Here is a 20307-nt window from a genome sequence, read left to right on the forward strand (position 1 = left end):
GACCCTTGCCTCCTTCGTCCTCTCTTCTTTGACGCGAATACTCTTTTCTCTGGGATTCCTTCCAGATGGAATAACATTTTATCCACTCGCGTCGAATCATATTTGCGTGGCAATTTTATTCGGTCAAAAAAGAAACTACCCCTTTAAAAGCGTATCGTCGTTGATACCGAGGAGTCTGGTTTCGTGGTAAGCGCGTCGCGAGCACTGCAAACGATTCGAGCGTATAAGCTTTCGGGGCGTCGTTTAACGAGCTTTTCTTCAAAGACTCGACCGGGTTACGTGCGGCAAAAGGATCAAGCGGAGGTAATTACCGCGCGACGAGCCGCCTTGGCGCGATTAACGTCGTTAAAGCTCACAGCCGTATCGGCGCGTTTACGATCCTTGACGAATCCGCGTCGCGATAGAGGAGAAGAACGCGCCGCGGCCATAGAACCCGCGGGGAATATTTGGGTCGTGACGCGACGCGGTGCTCGTTGCAATGACGAGCTTAAACCCTTATTTTGGCAGAATGACAAGCGCGAATCGAGAGTTATTTCTGCGGAGCTCGATATACAGGTTGATTTACGCCTGGCATCGGACAATAACGCGACTCGGCCGCAGTATCGCGGTCTGCATTGGCATTTTATAACCCTGTAAATAGCCGCGTACGTCTTCTCTTCGCAGCTTCTCGGAAGCTTTAATTCCCGAGAACTCGTCGACACATTGGATCGGACCAACGGACCGGGAGTTAACGTTCGAGATCTCCGGCTTCGTTCGATCGTTCGTTCCCAACGACAGCCACTGTCAATTGCTCGAACAATGTTTCGTTTTTGATGTTCTGTATATCAAAGCAGAGTCGAAAACGCTTTTCGCGCGTACATCGAACTAAAGTTGCGGGAGCAGTCGCCCGTACAGCGACAGAGTACCGGTTAACGTGCCATTTTACGTCACATCAAAGCTTCACCACATTGTTGGCAAGTGCCTGGCAGTTCTCTGAGCCGCGCATCCCTCATGCTCGCGATGGCGACCATGGAGTCACGGCGTACCAGCCGCCCGCGAGCAAACAGACGACGACGCTCGAAACTGCTCCATGTCTCCTTCGTTCTCCTTTTGTTCCTCGTTCGTCCTCGAAACATCGAGAAAATTGCACTCAAGTTTTAGGAAAACCTCTCCTTGACTCCGATCGATCCGCAGAAAGAATTATCATATATCAGTTTATGGCTCGCGATATAATTTAATTGTTGCTCGGCTAGTGAAGGCGACGCGGCGTATATAGGTCGCGGCTCCACCGTTGCTATCGAGTCGTGGCCCACCCAAGTCGTAGCCTCTGCGAGTTCCGTGGACCAACAGGAGGAGGAAGACAAGCCGAAAGAAAGACGGACGAAGACGGACGAGCTGGAATTATTCCTTCGCGCGCCACGCCCTGGCTGCGGATCGTGTTTTGTCTATCTTCTGAAGTGCTGTCCCGATCCACGTCGCCCGGAAACATCATCCCCCGACGCGTACGCGGACGTACAACGGATAGAATCGTGCACGGATACTAATTCTGGTTGGCAGCTGAGTCAAGAAACGAACGTCAAGAACGCGCGAAACTGTTATTTATTACAGTTCTGAGCAGGATTATACCTGTAGTATTATAATATTAACGCGTTGATCGCCACGTCAACCATATACGGATAGCGAAGGACTTTTCTCCAAGCTGAAAAAATTCTTAAAGCGAAACGTTCAGGAAATTGCATCCAAGTAAGCGAATTATTTGAATCTGAGATCAAGTCATCTTTTCGACAAACAACAAACAACGCTGTAAACTACCAGACTGGCTTTCAGAGCTACTCTGATACGAGGGGTGGTTTCTCTTTTAATCCTTGTTAAAAGATACAATTTGATAGGGTTAAAAGTTTGATGCGAATGATAATTTAGATCCGAGACTGAATTAAATGAAAGGATGACGCTATTTGCTTGGTTGTTCGTGGCACGCGATGTAGGGTCGTTTTGTTTTCCTGGATTAGGGGACTGGGGGACTGGAACGAGACCGAGGATGCCACCCACGAGACGTAAGCTACTCCCGGGGACGGTCCAGGGGGTTGCCACCGACGGAGATACAATTATTTGATCGGCGAGCAACAAGTGGCTCCGGGGAGGTTCGCGGGGGATCTTCTATTCTAGTCGGAGAGATTTCGATGCCTCGATAGCAAGACTCCTACCACCGACAGGATCGACCCACGGCCCGATAATCCGACTCCAGCCAACGATATATCGAGATCGCGTCGCGACGAATTTTTAAACCCTCCCATGGACGCGTGGACGCTAGAAATATTAATGACCAGTCCACACGATCATTTTACTGTCTGTTTAACATAATTTCGATTGCTAATTCTGTGGAAAGATACCTCGTTATTTGTATGCTTGGGGAATTATAATACACGTACGTTATTTGTTTTTTTGTTGGGTATACTGTTATTACCGATATATGTTAAGCAGGCAGCCGATACTTTGCACTAGAATAATTTCTAGTTTATCTTCCAATTGAAAAAAGACAATATTTATGTACGTAGCGACTAACAATGTAATAATTTCAGCACTGTTTAGAATTATGTATATCTTTTTGCTTCGAGTAGTCAGGTCCCCCGATAATCGAACAATTTTGCAAATTTTGTTTTGTCGATGCAAGGGTTAAAGACCCGAGGGAACGAACAATGTTAAAGCGTTAACCAGAACTCGCATTAGGGATCTTTTGCGAACAAAAAGAGGCGGAAAGGAAGGGAGGCAATAAAGAGAGAGAGGAGACGCGTGTCTACTCGACTCGCGTTTGACGAGGCAGAGGCGAGACCCGGCGCAACCCCTCGACGTTCTATCGCGACTCCCTTGACAGTTAACTCCGTTAAGACGGATCGTAAATTACGCCAATATTTCCGCGAAATCCTAACAAGATTATAAAGCAGATTGTAGCACTGTTCGCGGCGGCGACTCCCGTCCTCTCCCTTTTTCCTGCGGACCCTTCTCGGTGTTCGAGACCGAAGGACGAAGACGAAGGAAAGAGAGACTGTGTGCAAGATGGTGTAAAGGGTGTACACTGAACAGGGACAGGGAGGGGAGAAAAGATCTATTTATAATACGTTTGCGTCTTTTCAGGGGCCCAAGTCTGTAGAGGCCGTAAATGTCGCGTGTATTTCATATGAAACTCCACCCCCTCCCGGCTATTCCTCGCAATGCCAATCTTGGGTCTTTCGCTCCTCTGATAATACCGAGCGCTAACGAAGTTAACCCGCACGGAGAGACATTCTCTCTCTCAGTTTTGCTCCCGCCTTTGTCGTTTCTTTTTTTCCCCGTTTTCTTCCTCCATTTCATGCTCCTCAACGACGTTCTTCGCCGTCTACTCTCCCTTGTCGTCTTTTCTTTTGTCCGTTCGAGGATCGCGAAGCATACACGACCAGAACGTTATTAAGCGGATACCAAGTGGACGATGATGGTTCGTTAATCTGCCGACGGAATGCTTCTTGCTAGAAGACAGTCATGCAGATGATGTGTTTGGTAATCTTCGCGATGATTGGCTTTGAATCAGGATAGGGAAAGATTCGACCGACTTCTAAAGCTAAATCTTTAGCTTTGACCTCGTTGGTACTCGAAGAAATTCTACTCAAGATTCTACGCAAGATCTTTCTTGGTCAGGCGCTTTTCGAACCGTTAATTAAAAAAGAGTAAAACTATTCGAGGAAAATTAACCGAACTAGAAGAGAAGTAAAATTTGATTCGTACGAACGGGGTCGTCAGCTTTCTTCTGTCCCTGATGACTGCGAAGACAACTAGAATAACTCTATAATCTCCGAACGATGCTACGAAAGATTTTCGGATAGCATAAATCATTATGAAAGAATGTGTGTGACTCATGTTTTTTCCCGAACGTTTTAACGACCTCGTTTCACTCGGCTCGAAGTCTGAAAACCATCTTGCTTCGAAAATAAATTATACAGCGATAAAAAATATCGAAATTTCAACGCAAAACCGCCAACGTTTCGATAAGGAATCGAAATTATAGGCCATTGTGGAAGAAAGTTCGAAGGGAAGGGCGCAGCATACGGTAACGCGAGGGGGAATAGTCCGTCGGCAGTTTATTCGATAGATTCTAGGGTCGTCACGCGAGATTCTGGGAAAAGTCGTTTCGCGCGCGACTGAAAGGCTTTTAAAACGGCCGCGCAGGCCGCAGTTTCTGCGTCGGTTAATAAAGGCCTCCGACATAGTCGATCGTTATTAGATCGGGCACTCCCCCGGCCCACCAATCCTGCCCGCCCAATATACTTCGCAATAACCCATAAAATGCAACATTTTGTTTCGTATACCAATTACCCTCTCCTTGGCGCGCGTCGATGGGTCGGCTGTACCATCGAGGACCGCTCGTTTCGCTTCGATCGTGGACGAAGAAAGAACCTTGTCATTACCTTTGAATTCTAGAGCTTTTTTCGCGTTCACACTGTGTCTCGTTAACATCTGTTGTTTTAAATGATACCAAAATGCTAAAAATTAATTCGGCAGCGCGAATTCGAATATTACGAGTACGCGAGAACGTTTAGGTTTGTTCGTTTCATGTCAGGCCTCGTTCGCTGAATATGCAATGGACGGCGCGAGCGAATAGATAAAAGAATATTAATTTTTCACGATAGCGTGAAAAGCCACAGCCCGCCATTATGCTGCCGCCGCGGGTTACGCTCGGTGAATTGGAACTGCGATAGAATCTCAGGGTCGTTGGTAGGAATGGAGCCGGTCAAGTTTCCTCGAGAAACGTCAGGACGTAGTTTCAACGTCTCGTATCGTGGTATCAACCCAAGTCGAATTCATTCGAAAAGAACTCGACTTTCGCGCGAACGAAAAGGTTAATAGGGGTGAGCGAGTAGGGTGGCTCGGTACGTATATCGTGGCAGTCTCACCCACCTCCTCTGTTCCGGACGAACCGCGCGAAATTATGTACAACGATAGTACATAACGCCTGTACGCCAGTCGAATGGCTAGTTTGGCTGGTCGAAGCGAGCATGCAATGGCCACCATTGCGGCTCGCTACGGCTCAAATGCGCTGGCGGGACGCGGCCGCGACGGCGGCGGTGGCGGCGGTGGCGGCGGCGGTGGCGGCGGTGGCGGCGGTCATTATAAAAATAACTGCTGATTGGACGCCCTACCAAGAAAAGTCGTAATCGCATCCTGAAATGCCTCTTCTCTCTTCCCTTCGCCTCCTTCTTCTCCCATGCTTCCCTCCGTCCTTCTCCCTTTTCTTTCTCCCCTCGCCATGTCTTTCTCCTTATCTTTACATCTCTCTCTCCCCCCTTTGCTCGCGGATTTCTGCTTGGTGCCGAACAATGACTCTCCCACCACCGCCTCCTACGCCTTCCTTTCTGGCTCTTGCATTTTCGTGGACCTCGTTTTCGCGCAACCTCCATGACAGTTTTCGTAACTTGGGACACGATCATCTCAAACGCCCCGCACGGATTACAATGGTAGAAATTTGCCAGATTTGGATCCGACACGTTTTCAAAGTTTTGGAAAAATAGCGGGAAGCTTTGAAAAACCGTAAAACGTGTCGATCGATTGGACAGCGAGGGTTTTCGAGTCCGCAGGCTTGGCGAAGCAGCTGAGTATGGGAGGTAGGAAAGAATCGGGCGCCATTTTGCGAGCGTAGCTTTTATCGCTGCGCCCTATATAGGAGCATTATGCTTGGGTTGCCGGGTTGCGCGTATATCAACAATAATTGCAGGGCCAATAATAAAGCCGGAGGGGCTACGCTCGATAGCCCGAAATTGCCGGTTCCCCTACCCCGACCTGCTACGTTTTATTGCTTCCACTCTCGAGAACAGAAATGGCGGCAGCCCCCTTCGTCCTTCTCGATGGCGGATAAACGATCCTGCGATACGATGCGACCAGTAGTGATGGGCGTTCAGTGTTCTCTCTATCGTAAGCTCTAGAGCAATGTTCTTCTATCAATTTTCTATTATTTCGTACGAGCAGTAATCGAATTTGGAATCAATCGTTCACTTGGTAGAAAAATAGAATTATTAATTCGAATTGAGACAACTTTTGATCATCACCGTACCCACGAAAATCGTGCAGCGTATATAAGTTTCTTGGAAACTTGGAAAGATTTGGCGAGGAGACACGAGACATTCAAAACTGCAAACAATTCGGCAACGTTTAGAGATTTCGAATAATATCGATCAGTATGTACATATATCGAAGCCGTTGTTAAATTCTCGATAGGAATTTTGCTTGGCTCCACGAGTATACCAAGACTAGTTACATGCCTATTATTATTACAGATACTACGGTCGTTTCCACTGCCTCCACTCGTTATTATTTCTCTCGTTGCTCCGTGTTGTTGTTATTGTTGTTGTTGTTGCTTAGTGGTGATACTGCTGCTGTTACAGCGAGAGGTTTCGTACGAGGAATCGTTCGCGAGCTCGTAAAGAGCCGCAAAGGAGAGCTCGCACGCGCGATAGTCACGAGTATTGCCCTTGTTAACGCCCCGTTAACTCGAACCTCTGGACAAACTCGTAAAATTTACCGGCTTCGAGCCGGCGAGTCTACCACGCAGTGTACACGGCTGCCAGTGAATTTTCGCGTGACTTTAAATCGAGTCGGAATTATGCGTTTAGTGCAAACGTCAGCCTTAGCCATCGCAACGCGAGAGTACTTTTGCTCGCCTTCTCTCTCTCTCTCTCTCTCTCTCTCTCTCTCTCTCTCTCTCTCTCTCTCTCTCTCTCTCTCTCTCTCTCTCTCTCTCTCTCTCTCTCTCTCTCCACCAAAACATTGCAGTTTAAAGAAAAAAAAGTATGGGTGACAGGACTTTTTGCCGAGGAACTAAACAAATCGGGATTATATAAAAATATATAAATTTATGACATAGTTTTCGCAAGAGTTGGATGCTGGAGTAGACATCAAATTTGGTACGTACTTATCGCGACGACAGTGCATAGCTCAACGCGTATGACTGAAAATTCACGCGTTGTTCTGGATTATTTTCGTCCGTGAGCGCGCATATTTACGGAGGCAACGCGTCAGATTATGGTAACGCGAAAGCTCGTAAAGCCGACGTTTACGTATACGTAGAGATAGTCGCAAACGCGTCGCTACTCCTATTAACATCGCGTTAACGCGAATCTTGAACAACCTCGTAAAATCCGAAAACGCCACAGTGCGTGGCGTCGACGGTGTAGATGAAATCTCACAAAGTTATTGAAATCCGTTCGAAGGACAAGATGTACGACGATTCTAAGGCTACACTCTAAAGCGTAACCTCATTTTAAACACTTTTGAGGTGTATTTTAAGGCGGAAATATCACTTTTGAGATTTTTGTCAAATCGAAGATTCAAAGTTGTCGATGGTCCTTGTAACGAATGACGCGATTCCGCTGTACAAAAGTTCCATATAGATATAATAAAAGCTTGAATCGTGTCGTCCGTTGATCCGACCCTCCCCCTAACCCAACAACCCTTCTCGTTTAGCGTCGTTTGTGTTTTTCTTTGTTCTATTTGCTGCACACGCGCTTACGATATAAGTAAGGAGATCGTAAAAGTTGTGGCGCTCGCGTGATCGTTACGAATTCGTTATTGCTCTTGTTAACGCCCCTCGCTGGAAGCCTTGGACAAACCTCGTAAAATTTCGCCCATGCACCCTGTGCGAAACGTCGTCGAAAATGCGCCCGAGTCGATCACGTGACGGATAAGAAGACCCCGGAGTCTCGGGAACAGCGAATTTGCTTCGAACCGAACGATACACCTTCGCTTTAACCCTTCTTTCTCCTTTATTATCGCTTTATTTTCCTCGTACGCTAGTAATCGCGTTCGGATTGTCATATCAAAATTTACTTTAAATCGATGGTCAGTAGCTAACTGTAATTTAAAAAACCGATCAGGAGACATATCTATATAATTCTTTTAGCGTTAACGTTCGTTTCTAGCCATGTTGAATATAAACTAGCCTTTATAACGACAAGACGCGCTTTGCGTGTAAAATAAAAGTAACATTAAAACAGTATCTACCGTTGAATCTATCGTTAAATTATAACGCTCTAGTGTCGGTAATTTCGCTGGATATAATCAATTGCCTGATTTTAGATCGTATTTTGTTTCTCACGCGACTTACAGACCGACCTTGTCCGCATTTTTCTGCCCTTCTTTTCTTACGCTTAAGAAAAGAACGATAACCCACGGTAATGGGTGCAATTTTATCTCTGAACATCCGAAATACTTGACGACAGATTTTGATCGTAGATAACAGTCTGTCTTGCTTTTAGGGACTCCGATCAATCGACTACCGATCATGGCGAAGTCGGTGCTGGATCTCTACGAGCTGTATAACTTGGTGATCGCTCGAGGCGGTCTGGTCGACGTAATCAACAAGAAGCTCTGGCAGGAAATCATCAAAGGCCTCCACCTGCCATCGAGCATCACTTCCGCCGCGTTCACTCTGCGCACCCAGTAAGTAGATCGTGAAGTTTCTCATCCGGGACCCTATTCTGCTCGTGCCTATTCGCTGGTAATTCGCATACAATGAGTCCCCACGCTCGACAAAAGTTCATCTGAGCATGAAATCTGCACCGATGACTAAGAACCCGTCCTTTTACGTTATTGCGCTTTCCGGAGAAGCTGTTGGCGCGCCGCTTTTCTTTCGGTTGCTCTCCCGTGACCGATTTTTTTTTTTCTTTACCGGCGAAATCGATACGAACGCGTAGGTGAAATGAAAACGAAGCTACGTAGGGTGCCGCGGGGCCATCGAAAGAGACATCAAAGCGTGCTCTATGCCTTCCGGACAGCCGTTGTTTATAAAACGCTATCATCATTACCGGTGGCGAACGCGAACACCAAGGTGGATTGTTTGTGTGCTTAAGATGGCGGTTTGTATCAGGAGCAGCGTGTTCTCCGCGAAAGAAAAATATACGGAGTGCCGCGGCACAAAAGAAGCTCGGCCAGGGGAAGACACATTATTAGCGTTCCTGGCCGCGTTGCGAACACTCAGAACCGAGGAAAGGCCCAAGAGCGGCGTGGCTCGTGCCGGTTTAACCCCATTCGTCACCTGCCAGAGGAAGCCGACGGAGCCTTTCCGCGCCTCGTCCCCGACCGGGTCCAACGATCGAAGCGGTTGTCAAAACAACATGTCCATTCGAGGCTGGGATTCGCCGAATGCGCTCGTTTCGTGCTGTTCGCGACGGAAGTACTCGGAAAAATAAGAGACAATTTCTTGGAATCAAAGTCTACCAGAGGCTTCCTCGGCCAGTGTTCTTCGACTATTATTAGTCGGAGCTTCCGTGTGCAAGCCGCGGCTGCACGCAGCATTATTCCAACGTTACGCCAGCTTTGCGACTTACTTCGCCGAGATCGCCGTGGATTCTGTAAACTTGACAGTGACTGATACCTTTCACCTCGTTTTCGAATCCCCAAGCCATACCGCGATCGACTTGGACCAGGCAGACCAGCAGACAGATCGGTCAAACCGATATCTAAACCTAACGTACGCACGATCTTCGTAACAATAGTTGTCACTCGTGATTAACAAACAGTTTTACACACGAGGGAAGATGAAAAATTAATCGGTGGCCGCTAATTTGTTTCGACAAAGAAATCGTTTCGTGCGAGTACATCTCGACCAATCGAGAAGAAAAACAAACAGCCGGCTTGAGAAGCCATGTGCGCGCACCAATTGTTTTCTTTCGCAAAGGCGTTCAATCGTTTTCCCGCGGACGATCTCTACGCGCAGAGTTTCGTGGTTTCGACGAATTCGAATCACCGACTATTTATTATCGTCTACCGGGATAAACGTCCGCGGCGTTTAGATAGACTTTCTTTTCACATTAATAGACAACAGGATTATTCGTTAATTCGGTTCTCGCGTCCAATCTGTACGACAATCGGAAACACTGTGCGAAGAAGAGACGATACGCGTGACGACGCGAGGAGAGAGCGCGACAGATTATAAAGCAGTGCTAGCTAATACGAATTACACGTGAAAATAACCCCACGACGCTCGGTGCATGACGCGCGACAGAACGTCGAGACGCTGGCGCATCCATCATTCCCGCAACCGGTTATCGTCGCCAGAGGAACAGGGACAGACGGAGGAAACGAAAATGTAAAAGGAGACGCCGGCTGCTGCAACTGGCATATCGCGATGCCTACGACTATATCGAGCCCCACGCGCCTCCAACGTGTAATTATTTATACCGCGAGGGAGGTAGTCACGCCATTGTACCCAACTGTGCGCGATGCTTTCGCGCGCTTTGGGTAACATTTAATCGCTAAACGATAGAAAACAAACTCAAATTTGATTAACAGCCAGAAAGAAAGATTTATGCTCGGCACCACCAGGCTCGAGCATTTGGATAAGGACTCGCGTGGACATGATACCTGGAACCTGAGCAAACTATGGAGCCGGTGCGGTGGTCGCATCGTTGCAAGCACGCACCAAAAAGAAGAAGAAGGGTTTGTGGAGGAGGGAACGATTGGGCCGAAGGGCTAGTTTCGGCCGTAGTCTGGCAGACAATCGTAAAAGCGAAACGATCCCCGCACGAATTATAGGCCACGGTACGCTTGCAAGAATATGTCTATTCACGGACGTGTGTGCGAGTATCGCATCCTCCCTCTCTGCTACCTTTCGCTCCTCCATCTGAACCGATAGCGTGTCTAAATAAACAATATTTTATTTCGCCTTTGCCCCCGCCTCCATACCCTCGAAAAAGTCGATTTCGCGTTGCGGTTTCTCAGTGGTTTACAAACTCTCCCCTGCCTACCTGCGCTCCATTGGAATTTTATTTTTCACTAAAATCCTCTCTAACCCGCGCAGCAACCTTTCACTTTCAATGTTTCGTTCTCCTCGTTTTGATGATCTTCAAGTTTGGACGATTCTTTAATTGCATAATTTTTACACGATACCACGTGTTCTCTTTCAATAAAAGCTATTTAAATTTTTTCACCGCAAAGGGTTAAGTAAAAATGTACAAAGCTTACTTTAAACAATGAACATAGCCGCAACGAAGCTTCACAAGTGACACGATAGAATAAAATTTCACTTCGGCTCGCATCGTGTAAAATAAACAACTCGGCACGCGATAAAGTTAACGAGCGATTCGATTTCCAACAGGCCTTCCCGGTTCTCGTTTGGTACACGAACGATTCTCAACGATGGCATGGTACAGGTGCAAATGGTGTGGTCGAGGCCAAGCATCAAAGCCCGTCGAGTATCGCGCTAGACGCGAGATTAAATTAGGCGACTCATAAGACGACGCTCTCGCGTCATCCGGATCTGCCTTGCCAATTTCGCGTCCAACTGACCGCGACGTCTTCCTCCGTTCGACGCACAATGCCGTCTGCATTTTGACGCCGTTCCAATTACACTAATGCTCGGCCACTCTCGCATACATACGTTCTCGTTTCATCGGAAAATCCGTCTCGAAAGGGTTAAATGTACCGATTAGTCGCCCTCTATACGATTTAATTTTGCCGTTTTTTCAGATACATGAAATACCTATACCCGTACGAGTGCGAGAAAAGACGATTATCAACGCCAGCGGAGTTGCAGGCGGCGATCGATGGAAATCGTCGAGAAGGACGAAGAAGTAGCTACGGAGCGTACGCGAGCGGCGGGGGTGGAGCAGGTGACAGCTTGGTACAGAGGAATCCGCATACGCCGAGCTCTCTCGCGTTGCACGCGCAAATATCGCCGCTGTCGTTGGTAACGGCGGTGGCAGCCGGTGGTCAACATCACGGGCCACAATCTCTGGTGAACGGCAGTGCCGCGCACACACCACTGCCCCACCATCCTCACCATCCCCAGCACCCTCAAGGACCACTTGGACAACCACCGAATACCGGTCAGTAAACTCGACTCAACTTCCTGCACGTTGTTGTCTTTACGTGCAATACGTTCCTCGTATTCCAACAACCAGAAGCGTCACGTCTATCGGATCTCTTTTCTCAAGTATTGCTCTCCCAGTTCTATCGCAAACAGATCACTTTCGTACCAGTAACTCGAGCGAAATTGGGGGAAATCGAAACGGATGACAGAAGGTCCGAATGACAAGTTAGCGCCGCGCAAGAAGACAGACACGAAAGGAGAAAAGAGATACCTCGAGGAGGGAATAGAAGAGGAGCGGGTTTATTTTAAATCGGTAGTTAGGGTTCCAGGCCTCCCCGGAGATGATGATGCGAGAGCGAAGGAGGCGTAATTGATTGTACGATCCTCCGGGAGACAGGCGTTAACGGATGACTCTCGCTAACGAGCATTCCTACTTCCCTACCCCTTTCTTCCTCTTCCCGCCCCTACTACGATCCGCGTTTCGCCCATTTCGCCCTTTTTGGCCACCCTCCGACGCACCATCGGACCAATTTCAATCACTCCCTGCTCGGTCCCCGATCGCGCCGCCCCTTGATTTGCGTTTTCATCCAATTCGTGCTAGCTCTTTCAACTTCTCATACGACAGATACTTCTTTTCTCTTTTCGAGATATCAGATTCGGATTTCCACTTATTGGATATCGTTTTACCCTTTAGAAACTCCTCGTCTCCTTTTATCTTCCCATCCATCAACGAACAAAATTGATGAACTTTTATTGTAGGAGTATATCAAGCATGTGAATAACAACGAATGGAGTTGTACCGTATCGTGAGAATTTCTCTTTTAAACAATTAATGGTAAATTTACTCGTGATCTATCGCAGGACCTATACCCGGAATGGCTCCTTCCGAATTCGAAGCACGCATGGTCGAATACGTAAAGTTGTTGAACAAGGAATTGAGGAGCGCGGGTGCCGGCACCCCACCGCCGATGATCCATCGGCAAGGAAGCGCTTCTCCACCGTCGTCGACACCACCGAGGGACGGGGCATTCAGCGCTCTCGAGATGTCTCGACTGACCCTATGGAATATGTACAACAATAATACCCTCTACCCAGGAGTCGGTCATCAGCCACCCTTGTCGCCCCAAGCCTCCCATTCGCCGATACCTCCAGCGTCTAGCCCGGAACCACAGAGGGAAGCTCTCGACTTGGGACTAAGGTAAGCACCTACGCGTCGGTATCTAAGATAATCTATTACGCCATCTTAATCACTTGCGTTGCAATTGATTCCTCGATACCACCCTCTTCACGAGTTACTCATTTTTACAGGTCGTCGCCCGTGTCTTCGTCACCTGCGAGACAAAGTTCGCCCTCCTCGGGCGGTAGCATGCAAGTAAAAAGGGATCCGGACTTAATCGGAACCCCGGGGCCTCCACCAGCAAAAAGATTACTCTCGGACGACGATAGTCCAAACGAAAAAAATACTCCAACTTCCATAGGCACGCACATTAAAATTTCCAATCGAGGTAATTGAATTTTAAAATAGAAAATATCCGTGTAAGAAGTCGCTGAACGTTTGATTATTTTATCGTAGGAGATGGAAGAAACGGCGACAATTCTTTGGTAGTCAGTATGGAGCTAAATGGAGTAATGTATCAAGGTGTTCTTTTCGCCCAGAACGACAGCAGGACCACGGCCAGTACGACAACCAATAACAACAATAGTAGCACGAAAGCGTCGCGAAGTATTGTCTCGTGAACGACACACACATACATACATACAGTCTGCCCACACTGTGTGTCTCGATACCTAATTAACGATCGTAGCATTCATCCGCAGCGATAATAGCCGCCTCGTGGGCGAACGAAGCAGTCTGCCATACGTTTGGTCGCTGATCGAACGATGTTTGCAATTGTACAAATTTCAGAGCATTATTTCTTCCACGGAAGTCGGCATTCGGTCTGGAAGATGCTTGGTTCTGATTCAATTCGCGCGTCCCTTTATTCGCAAGACGCTCAGGGGATCGTTTACTCTGCTTTCACACGGATTTATTGTTCGTTGTTAAGATCCTCAGTCGGAACAAACCGGCAGCTTCTTCTTCGATGGGTTCTGAGTTCGTATTGTGATACTAGTTGCTCATCCAAACGGTCGTCGGTACTCGCTCGATTTCTCGTTTCTATGTTTTGCTCGCTTCACCGTGTACGGGTAATCGCGGCGTATACTTCGACAAACTTTACATCCGTTTAGATACATATTTTTCTCAACGACGACAACGATGTTGGATGAACGACAACAAATCGAGCGTTTTCGCTAGCTTCTCGTGCATTCGTTTGGGTTTTCACATCTTTCCGCGTGAAAACTCGAATCGTTATCTCGTTAAGCTCCATACATGTATGTATACACTTGTATCTGCCAGACCAGCCGGGAATTGTATACACGCGAAATAAATCTGTGGTAGGCTGCTCCAACTTCGACGACGATTGTATTATTATGTCGTGTGAATAGTAACGTATGTATGATTTGCGTGCAATGAAAAAATGTCGTGTTTTTGTTTTTCTTTTAATTTTATTTCTCAATATGCCTTGCATTCCTTTCGTTCAAAGAATACTCGGAAGCGTCGCTCGTCAATGATCTCGTATTGTCTTCCGTTTTGTTCGATCTAACATTACACATTAGAAAATTAAAATAGAGGAAATGATAAAAGCAATGTTGCACGGGCGACGCAATCCGTCTGGAAACTATTCTCCAGAAGTATCTTGATCGAAAGCACTCGACCTAATTGAAGTGACGCTCTGTGAAACGAACTTCCGAACTGGATCGATCATTTGTCTCCTTTTTTTTTTATTCCTCTATCATCGAATCAAAACATCTTAACTTATTTATTGCTGCCGGTTTCTCGACACCTCAAAACTATAGTGTGTTGTTAGTTTCTAGAAATCGGCCTCTTTCCGATGTTTTATAGCATTTTAAATCAGTACGTGTACAATTGTTTTTACCGCGACTATCGACTATCGTATTATTGCGCATGTAGAGCAAACACAAACACATACACAAGTACGCATGTACATGAACACATACACATGTATATACATAGAGAAAGATTTGAGATTTAAGGCTCTCGCGGCCTGAGTTTATATTCGAGTTCATGGCTTCCGGATGGATGTCGCGTCTATGTTCAGCAATTTGCCGATATTTTGCAAACGTTGCAGTTTGCATTTTCAGGACTGAAGGCTCTGGGTATGAGGTCTCCTGGTTTTTCAAAGTCCTTATTTAGCTTATAAATGCACCGTTTCGGGCCAACAACCATCGCTATATAAGGACTTCCAAAAAACAGGAGACCTCAAACTAGAGTCTCCAGCCCTGAAAATGCAAACTGCAACGATTGCGAAACGTCGACAAATCACTAAACATAGACGTAATAGCCATCCAGAAGTTATGAACTCTCGAGTATCGAGAAAGATTGTTCATCTTATCGTTCGTTCGTTAAGTGTACATAGTCATTCGAACTTTCTTCTTTTTTTTTGTGGTTTCTCACTTGCAAGGGACAGAGCTCAGTGCGACAATATACAAGAGGTTAAGCTATTATTATTATTATTCTTATTCTTATTTTTATTGTTAGTTTTAGAGAAAAAGAAAAGTTTGTGTATCATAATTTTTATTCTTCTACGCAGGACTAATTTTTATTTTCTTCTAATATCTCTTTCGTTGCAATCCAACCGTCTGAACAATTAATCAGGCGCGGCAATGGTGCACGATCGTACGGTTCTCGTTCATAATCGTTTCCATTTTCGTTCGACCGAACGAAAGGACCACCGTGGTTCGTCTGAACTCGCTTCTTTCGTTTCTTTTACTTCTCGATGTTCTTTCGTTAGTATGTATCATTTGATGCGAGAGGAACAAGCATTGGTCAAAGGCATTTACTCTTGCGTTGGATTTTAAGGTTCGATCGATGCATCGCAATACCATTGTATCGAACCATGCAGTCTTCGAACGGTGGACAATACGACACATTTATCGAAACTTGGGCCAGTTCGATACATTATCTGTTACGCGGCAGGATGCTGTGAATCGCGGAACATCAACAAACAAATTTTTAAATGTATAAATAATTAGAATTGTTAATCTTACATAATGCTTAGTATGTATGTATGTATGTAACACGCAGAAAGAATCTTACAAAATGGACACACACGTTTTTAGAGGCAAACAAATAGACTCGTATTCGCGACGCGTTGAGAACCGAAATACATCCTTTTATATAGTCATAGCCGTTAGGATTACAGATTTAGTAAAGTTAGGATATTAGCAATGTAGCGCGCGCGACATGAGTAGAATGGGAAATAGTTTAAAAAGAGTTCGCGATTGTTCACCGATCTCTGGGTAGATGGCGGAAAGAGTGAGAAATAAAACTGATAGTTTTCGATCATCTTAGGTGATATACATACGTGAGTCGATAACGATGCAAACGAGTGGGATGAAACTGTTTTATTGTTTATAGTTCGAAGGTTAGGCCAAAAAGACTGTTACATAGGATGAATATTATATACATACAGTAGAAATAATTTCTTATCATGGTTATTAAGAACGATATTATAATCGTCAATATTATTATTATGACTATATTTACTACTATTCCTAATCATTACTATTAGTATTATCGCAGCTATTTACTATTATCACCTTGTTACGGCGTGATAGCGAGTAACGGTTCTAATAAAATGAAAGAAAGATTAACTTTTCGCGTCAAAATGGAAAAAAAACGGAATCCATGTTGCGAGAAAATGGCGACTTTGATTTTTGTTTCTACGCAAGACGCGTTACCTTGCGCAGAACCGAAAGTAAATTAATGCGTTGACGCGATGATCTCGGAATTAAGAGCGATAGAAATTTTGCTTTTCAGAGATACACGATGTTTCTTTTATCGCGTGGTATGTACCACGTTTACCCCCTTTATTTTTTATCCATTCCGAAACGGGAAATTAACGAGTGAAAGATCGATAGAACGATACGTTTTTGGAAGTATGCTATGTCAAAAATAGAACTCGCAAAAATACACAACGTTGTACTTTTGTCACGTTAAATTGTGATTTTCGTACGAAGCTTGCGACGCGATTGTTAATGTTTATCAGGTCGCGCGATGTGCACCAATTTATAGGTATTATTAATTTCTTCGTCAATACCGAAACAAAGATGCAGCACCACATTTACAAGCATAATATTGTAATAATTATTATGAATGTTGTACATATTATATATGATATTATCGAAGGCAAAAACAGAACACTGATGACATTTAACTATTATAGTTCTTCATAAGTAGCAACTTAGTTATCTGTAAATCTATGTAAACGAGCCCACGAATATCATAGCGAATAAAATCGACATTACTTTTATATCAGTAGTACTGCTATCTAGTAGCACTCTATCTCTATCTATAAACTTCCAAATATAATTCAAGGAGATTCTGTGGCCCGAAATATTACGAAAATCAAGAATGACAAATTTGTATCGGAGACTCCATTTTGGAGAAAAATGTATTCGAAAATTTGTAATAATCGTAAAATTCAAAACTCACATTGTTGCGTAGCTGAAAATCGTTTCATGACATCGGAAAAACACATCCAACAGAGATGAAGTGACGTATGTGGGTCTATCTTCATTACTAGAAGATATTATACTACTCCTTACATTAAACATAATCTTTCAACACAACGAAGCACTTTACACTACGAACGTACGTCGATTTCTAAGCGAGCACTTTGAATGTTGAATCGGTGGTAGGAAGAACAGGGGCACCATACCAGTTTTAGTGTCCCCTAGATTTTTATCTATAGAGGCATGCACAAAATATAGTTTATTCTAGAGACATGATAATCCAGGACCAATTAAAATTGAAAACCATGTCTGGGATTGCGCGAGTTATAATGCAGAATTTGTTACAAGAAATTCAAATATAATTTAATTCGCGGGGTATGACTTTTACGAGGGAACGGTTAGAAACGGTCGCCATTTTAAACAGTATCTTTAAAATGTGTAATTCGTTAGTGCAGTTAATTACATTCATTGTGTACGTTTGTAATCCTTAACAACAGTTTGAAATAGAGGTAAGAGTTAATAATGAATAATGCATGACATTGTATCCTATACAAAAAGAAATTACGGTAGTCGTCTATGATGGAATCGGTAATACCGGTTATGAATAAGTGCACGTATACAAAATTGATTTTCGAATACATTTCTCTATAAATCGAAGCCTTCGATGCACATTCGTCTTATTTTAAGCCATATCTCCTTGGTTCTATTTGTACTATTAATTTTGGTTCAACTTGTATGCATGTGTGTACTTATATACGTATTTATTTCTTAAATGCATGCAACTATGTAACATTTTAACGATATTCAGATATTGTAGATATCATAAACGTATGTAGATAATAGCATAGATTTATTGTTTCGTTAGGAACGATTTATTTATTTGTTTCGGTACAAAGTATGACATTTTTAATTTATTGTTCACAAAATTTATGATTAAAATTCTTGATCTTAGATAGTAATAGATTCTTTTCTTCTGTTGTTGCAAAAGCATACTGTACAGATAACATACAGAGTTTTATGAGTTCTTGCTGTCGTAGACCAAATGTTAAACTAGCTATTTCATACTCTCTGGACAAGGATGTACAAAAAACACCTTTGTCATCAGTCTAAAAATTGTGTTAGTATATACCATAAAATTTACTTTACATGTTAAATAATTGCTTGTAGAAATATTGATAACTTTACTCACAGAAAGACAAATAGGGTGTCCAGCTTCATAGTAATATTTAAACTGATGAGATCCGTAAGAAGGTACTGTCTTACATTGAACATTGGATGTTAGGCACAATTCTAGACAAAATACAAGAACCATAAATTCGATATATTTATAAATACCATAATTGATAAACTTTCATAATATTATCATCCTCACCTACAGGAATTTTCGAATTAAAAAGCATATCAAGTATTTTATTTGATCCCTGTAAATTTGGATGAATGCAAGTACAATGACCCAATCTGTCAGGCTTGAATTCAAGGATATCTGTTGTTTCAACTTCATTCAAAATCTATACCCAGGGGGATGAAATAGTGTTTGAAGTTTTTAGAAATTCAGCCAAATTAACATTGACCCGAACATACTAAAATTTACCTCTGCACAATGGGCAGCTATTTTCAAACCTGCTCTTCTAGCTTCTTCTAATAATTCTAAGAATACATCTGTAGTTTTTGGATCTCCACTAAGATCAAGTCCAACAATATACTGTGGATATTTTATAAAAAAATCTATTGCTAAATCAACATTTTCCTTGGCTGCCTTATATCCTTGCTTACGATTAACAGATATTAATAACTTAACAATGATATCTGGAAAGTCAGTCTTGCAAATCCTGGGGTTATTGTATAATTTTTCAAATTAAAATATATCTAGTTCCATAATTATCTGAGATGAAAATATTTATTTTAAATTATACTTACTGAAATGCACTTATGATAGCTTCTATGTATTCTTGTTTTGACATTTTCCCATAAACAGCACGAGGTGTGCTTCTGAGTTCTAAATATATTACATTTTCTGCATTAAACTCTTTAATTACATTGTAGGTAGCATGGAAAACTGCTTGTGGTGTTACTGTTAACGAATGTGCCACTTCAAATACTGCAAAACACCTGTGGAAATATGCTTTACTACAATGTAATATGGTATGTATTCCTGTAGCTATAAACAAAATTTAAAGTAGGATTATTTTTCGTACTCGCCGAACGATGAAAATTTTTCTATGTTCATAACTATATCCTCGCCGTCCTCTGAATCGGGATTTTGCATTTTATATAGTTGTTTTAAGGTATCTGTGCTAAGAGAGCCATTCAAATGTGCATGAAGTTCCTATTAAACATACAAACAAATTTTCATTTTCTAATCATTTCTGATCACTCAAGATCAGAAAAAACGATACGTCGTATATCATAAACTTCTGTAAAAATACACACCAATTTTGGCAAAGATTGACAGAAACTTTCTAAGCTCATTGTAAAGAAAGCAAATATTTTATTCAATTTTGTTGTTAAATTAACAGAAAAAGCAAATACCGGATTGGGATACTAAATATGTACCGTGAATATAAAACGGTACACATGTATTTTAAGGTTATTTTAACAAAATAAATTCATGCCGCGTGGTTAAATCTCTAGATGTGACGCAGTTTTCAAACATGTGTGTCGAAAATGACATCATGTAAAAAATAATGCATTATGTTGCCTAGCGTTCTAGTTATTTTATTTAAGTACAGGATTTATGTTTGTGAAGTGCCATAGAAAACAAATACCGGACTATAAACAATTTTTTTACTCGTTCACTAGTATATTTTATGTACCTAAAGAACATAAAAAATACAAAATATAGATCTTTACTTTTCAAACTAGAATCTTTCCTTAATTGGGACCTATACATTCTTATAAATATTTGAAATTCTTTGCATTAATAA

At 43.5% G+C, this 20307-nt stretch overlaps 2 protein-coding genes across 4 annotated transcripts in view; one reads left to right on the forward strand and one right to left on the reverse strand.

Annotated features, from left to right (window-relative positions):
- Retn (retained) overlaps window positions 1–17931 on the forward strand; it is an 88393-nt gene extending 70462 nt beyond the window's left edge. For all 3 annotated transcript variants that reach the window (XM_076764020.1, XM_076764022.1, XM_076764021.1), the window contains exons 5-9: window positions 8256–8439; window positions 11467–11825; window positions 12671–13007; window positions 13118–13314; window positions 13383–17931. In XM_076764020.1, the coding sequence (XP_076620135.1) occupies window positions 8256–8439; window positions 11467–11825; window positions 12671–13007; window positions 13118–13314; window positions 13383–13546 (1241 nt within the window). In that variant the 3' untranslated portion in view covers window positions 13547–17931. The remainder of the gene's footprint in view (window positions 1–8255; window positions 8440–11466; window positions 11826–12670; window positions 13008–13117; window positions 13315–13382) is intronic.
- A 221-nt stretch (window positions 17932–18152) lies between these two features.
- Window positions 18153–20160, reverse strand: Ada (adenosine deaminase-like protein). Its single transcript, XM_076764058.1, has 7 exons — window positions 19814–20160; window positions 19579–19709; window positions 19301–19492; window positions 18975–19212; window positions 18756–18891; window positions 18573–18673; window positions 18153–18489 (listed from the first exon to the last, which is right to left on the reverse strand). Exons 1-7 carry the CDS (start codon window positions 19850–19852, stop codon window positions 18295–18297), a joined length of 1032 nt encoding a protein of 343 aa, XP_076620173.1. The 5' UTR covers window positions 19853–20160; the 3' UTR covers window positions 18153–18294.
- Window positions 20161–20307: the final 147 nt, after the last annotated feature.

This window comes from Colletes latitarsis, chromosome 4, assembly GCF_051014445.1.
Source record: "Colletes latitarsis isolate SP2378_abdomen chromosome 4, iyColLati1, whole genome shotgun sequence".
In the NCBI taxonomy this organism is placed as follows: Eukaryota; Metazoa; Arthropoda; class Insecta; order Hymenoptera; family Colletidae; genus Colletes; species Colletes latitarsis.

Coding starts and splice junctions, on each gene's coding strand:
- Ada (XM_076764058.1), bottom strand. CDS start 19,852: ATGAGCTTAGAAAGTTTCTGTCAATCTTTGCCAAAATTG. Junction 19,710..19,813: donor GTCAATCTTTGCCAAAATTG/GTGTGTATTTTT, acceptor TATGTTTAATAG/GAACTTCATGCACATTTGAA. Junction 18,892..18,974: donor TAGCTGCCCATTGTGCAGAG/GTAAATTTTAGT, acceptor CCCTGGGTATAG/ATTTTGAATGAAGTTGAAAC.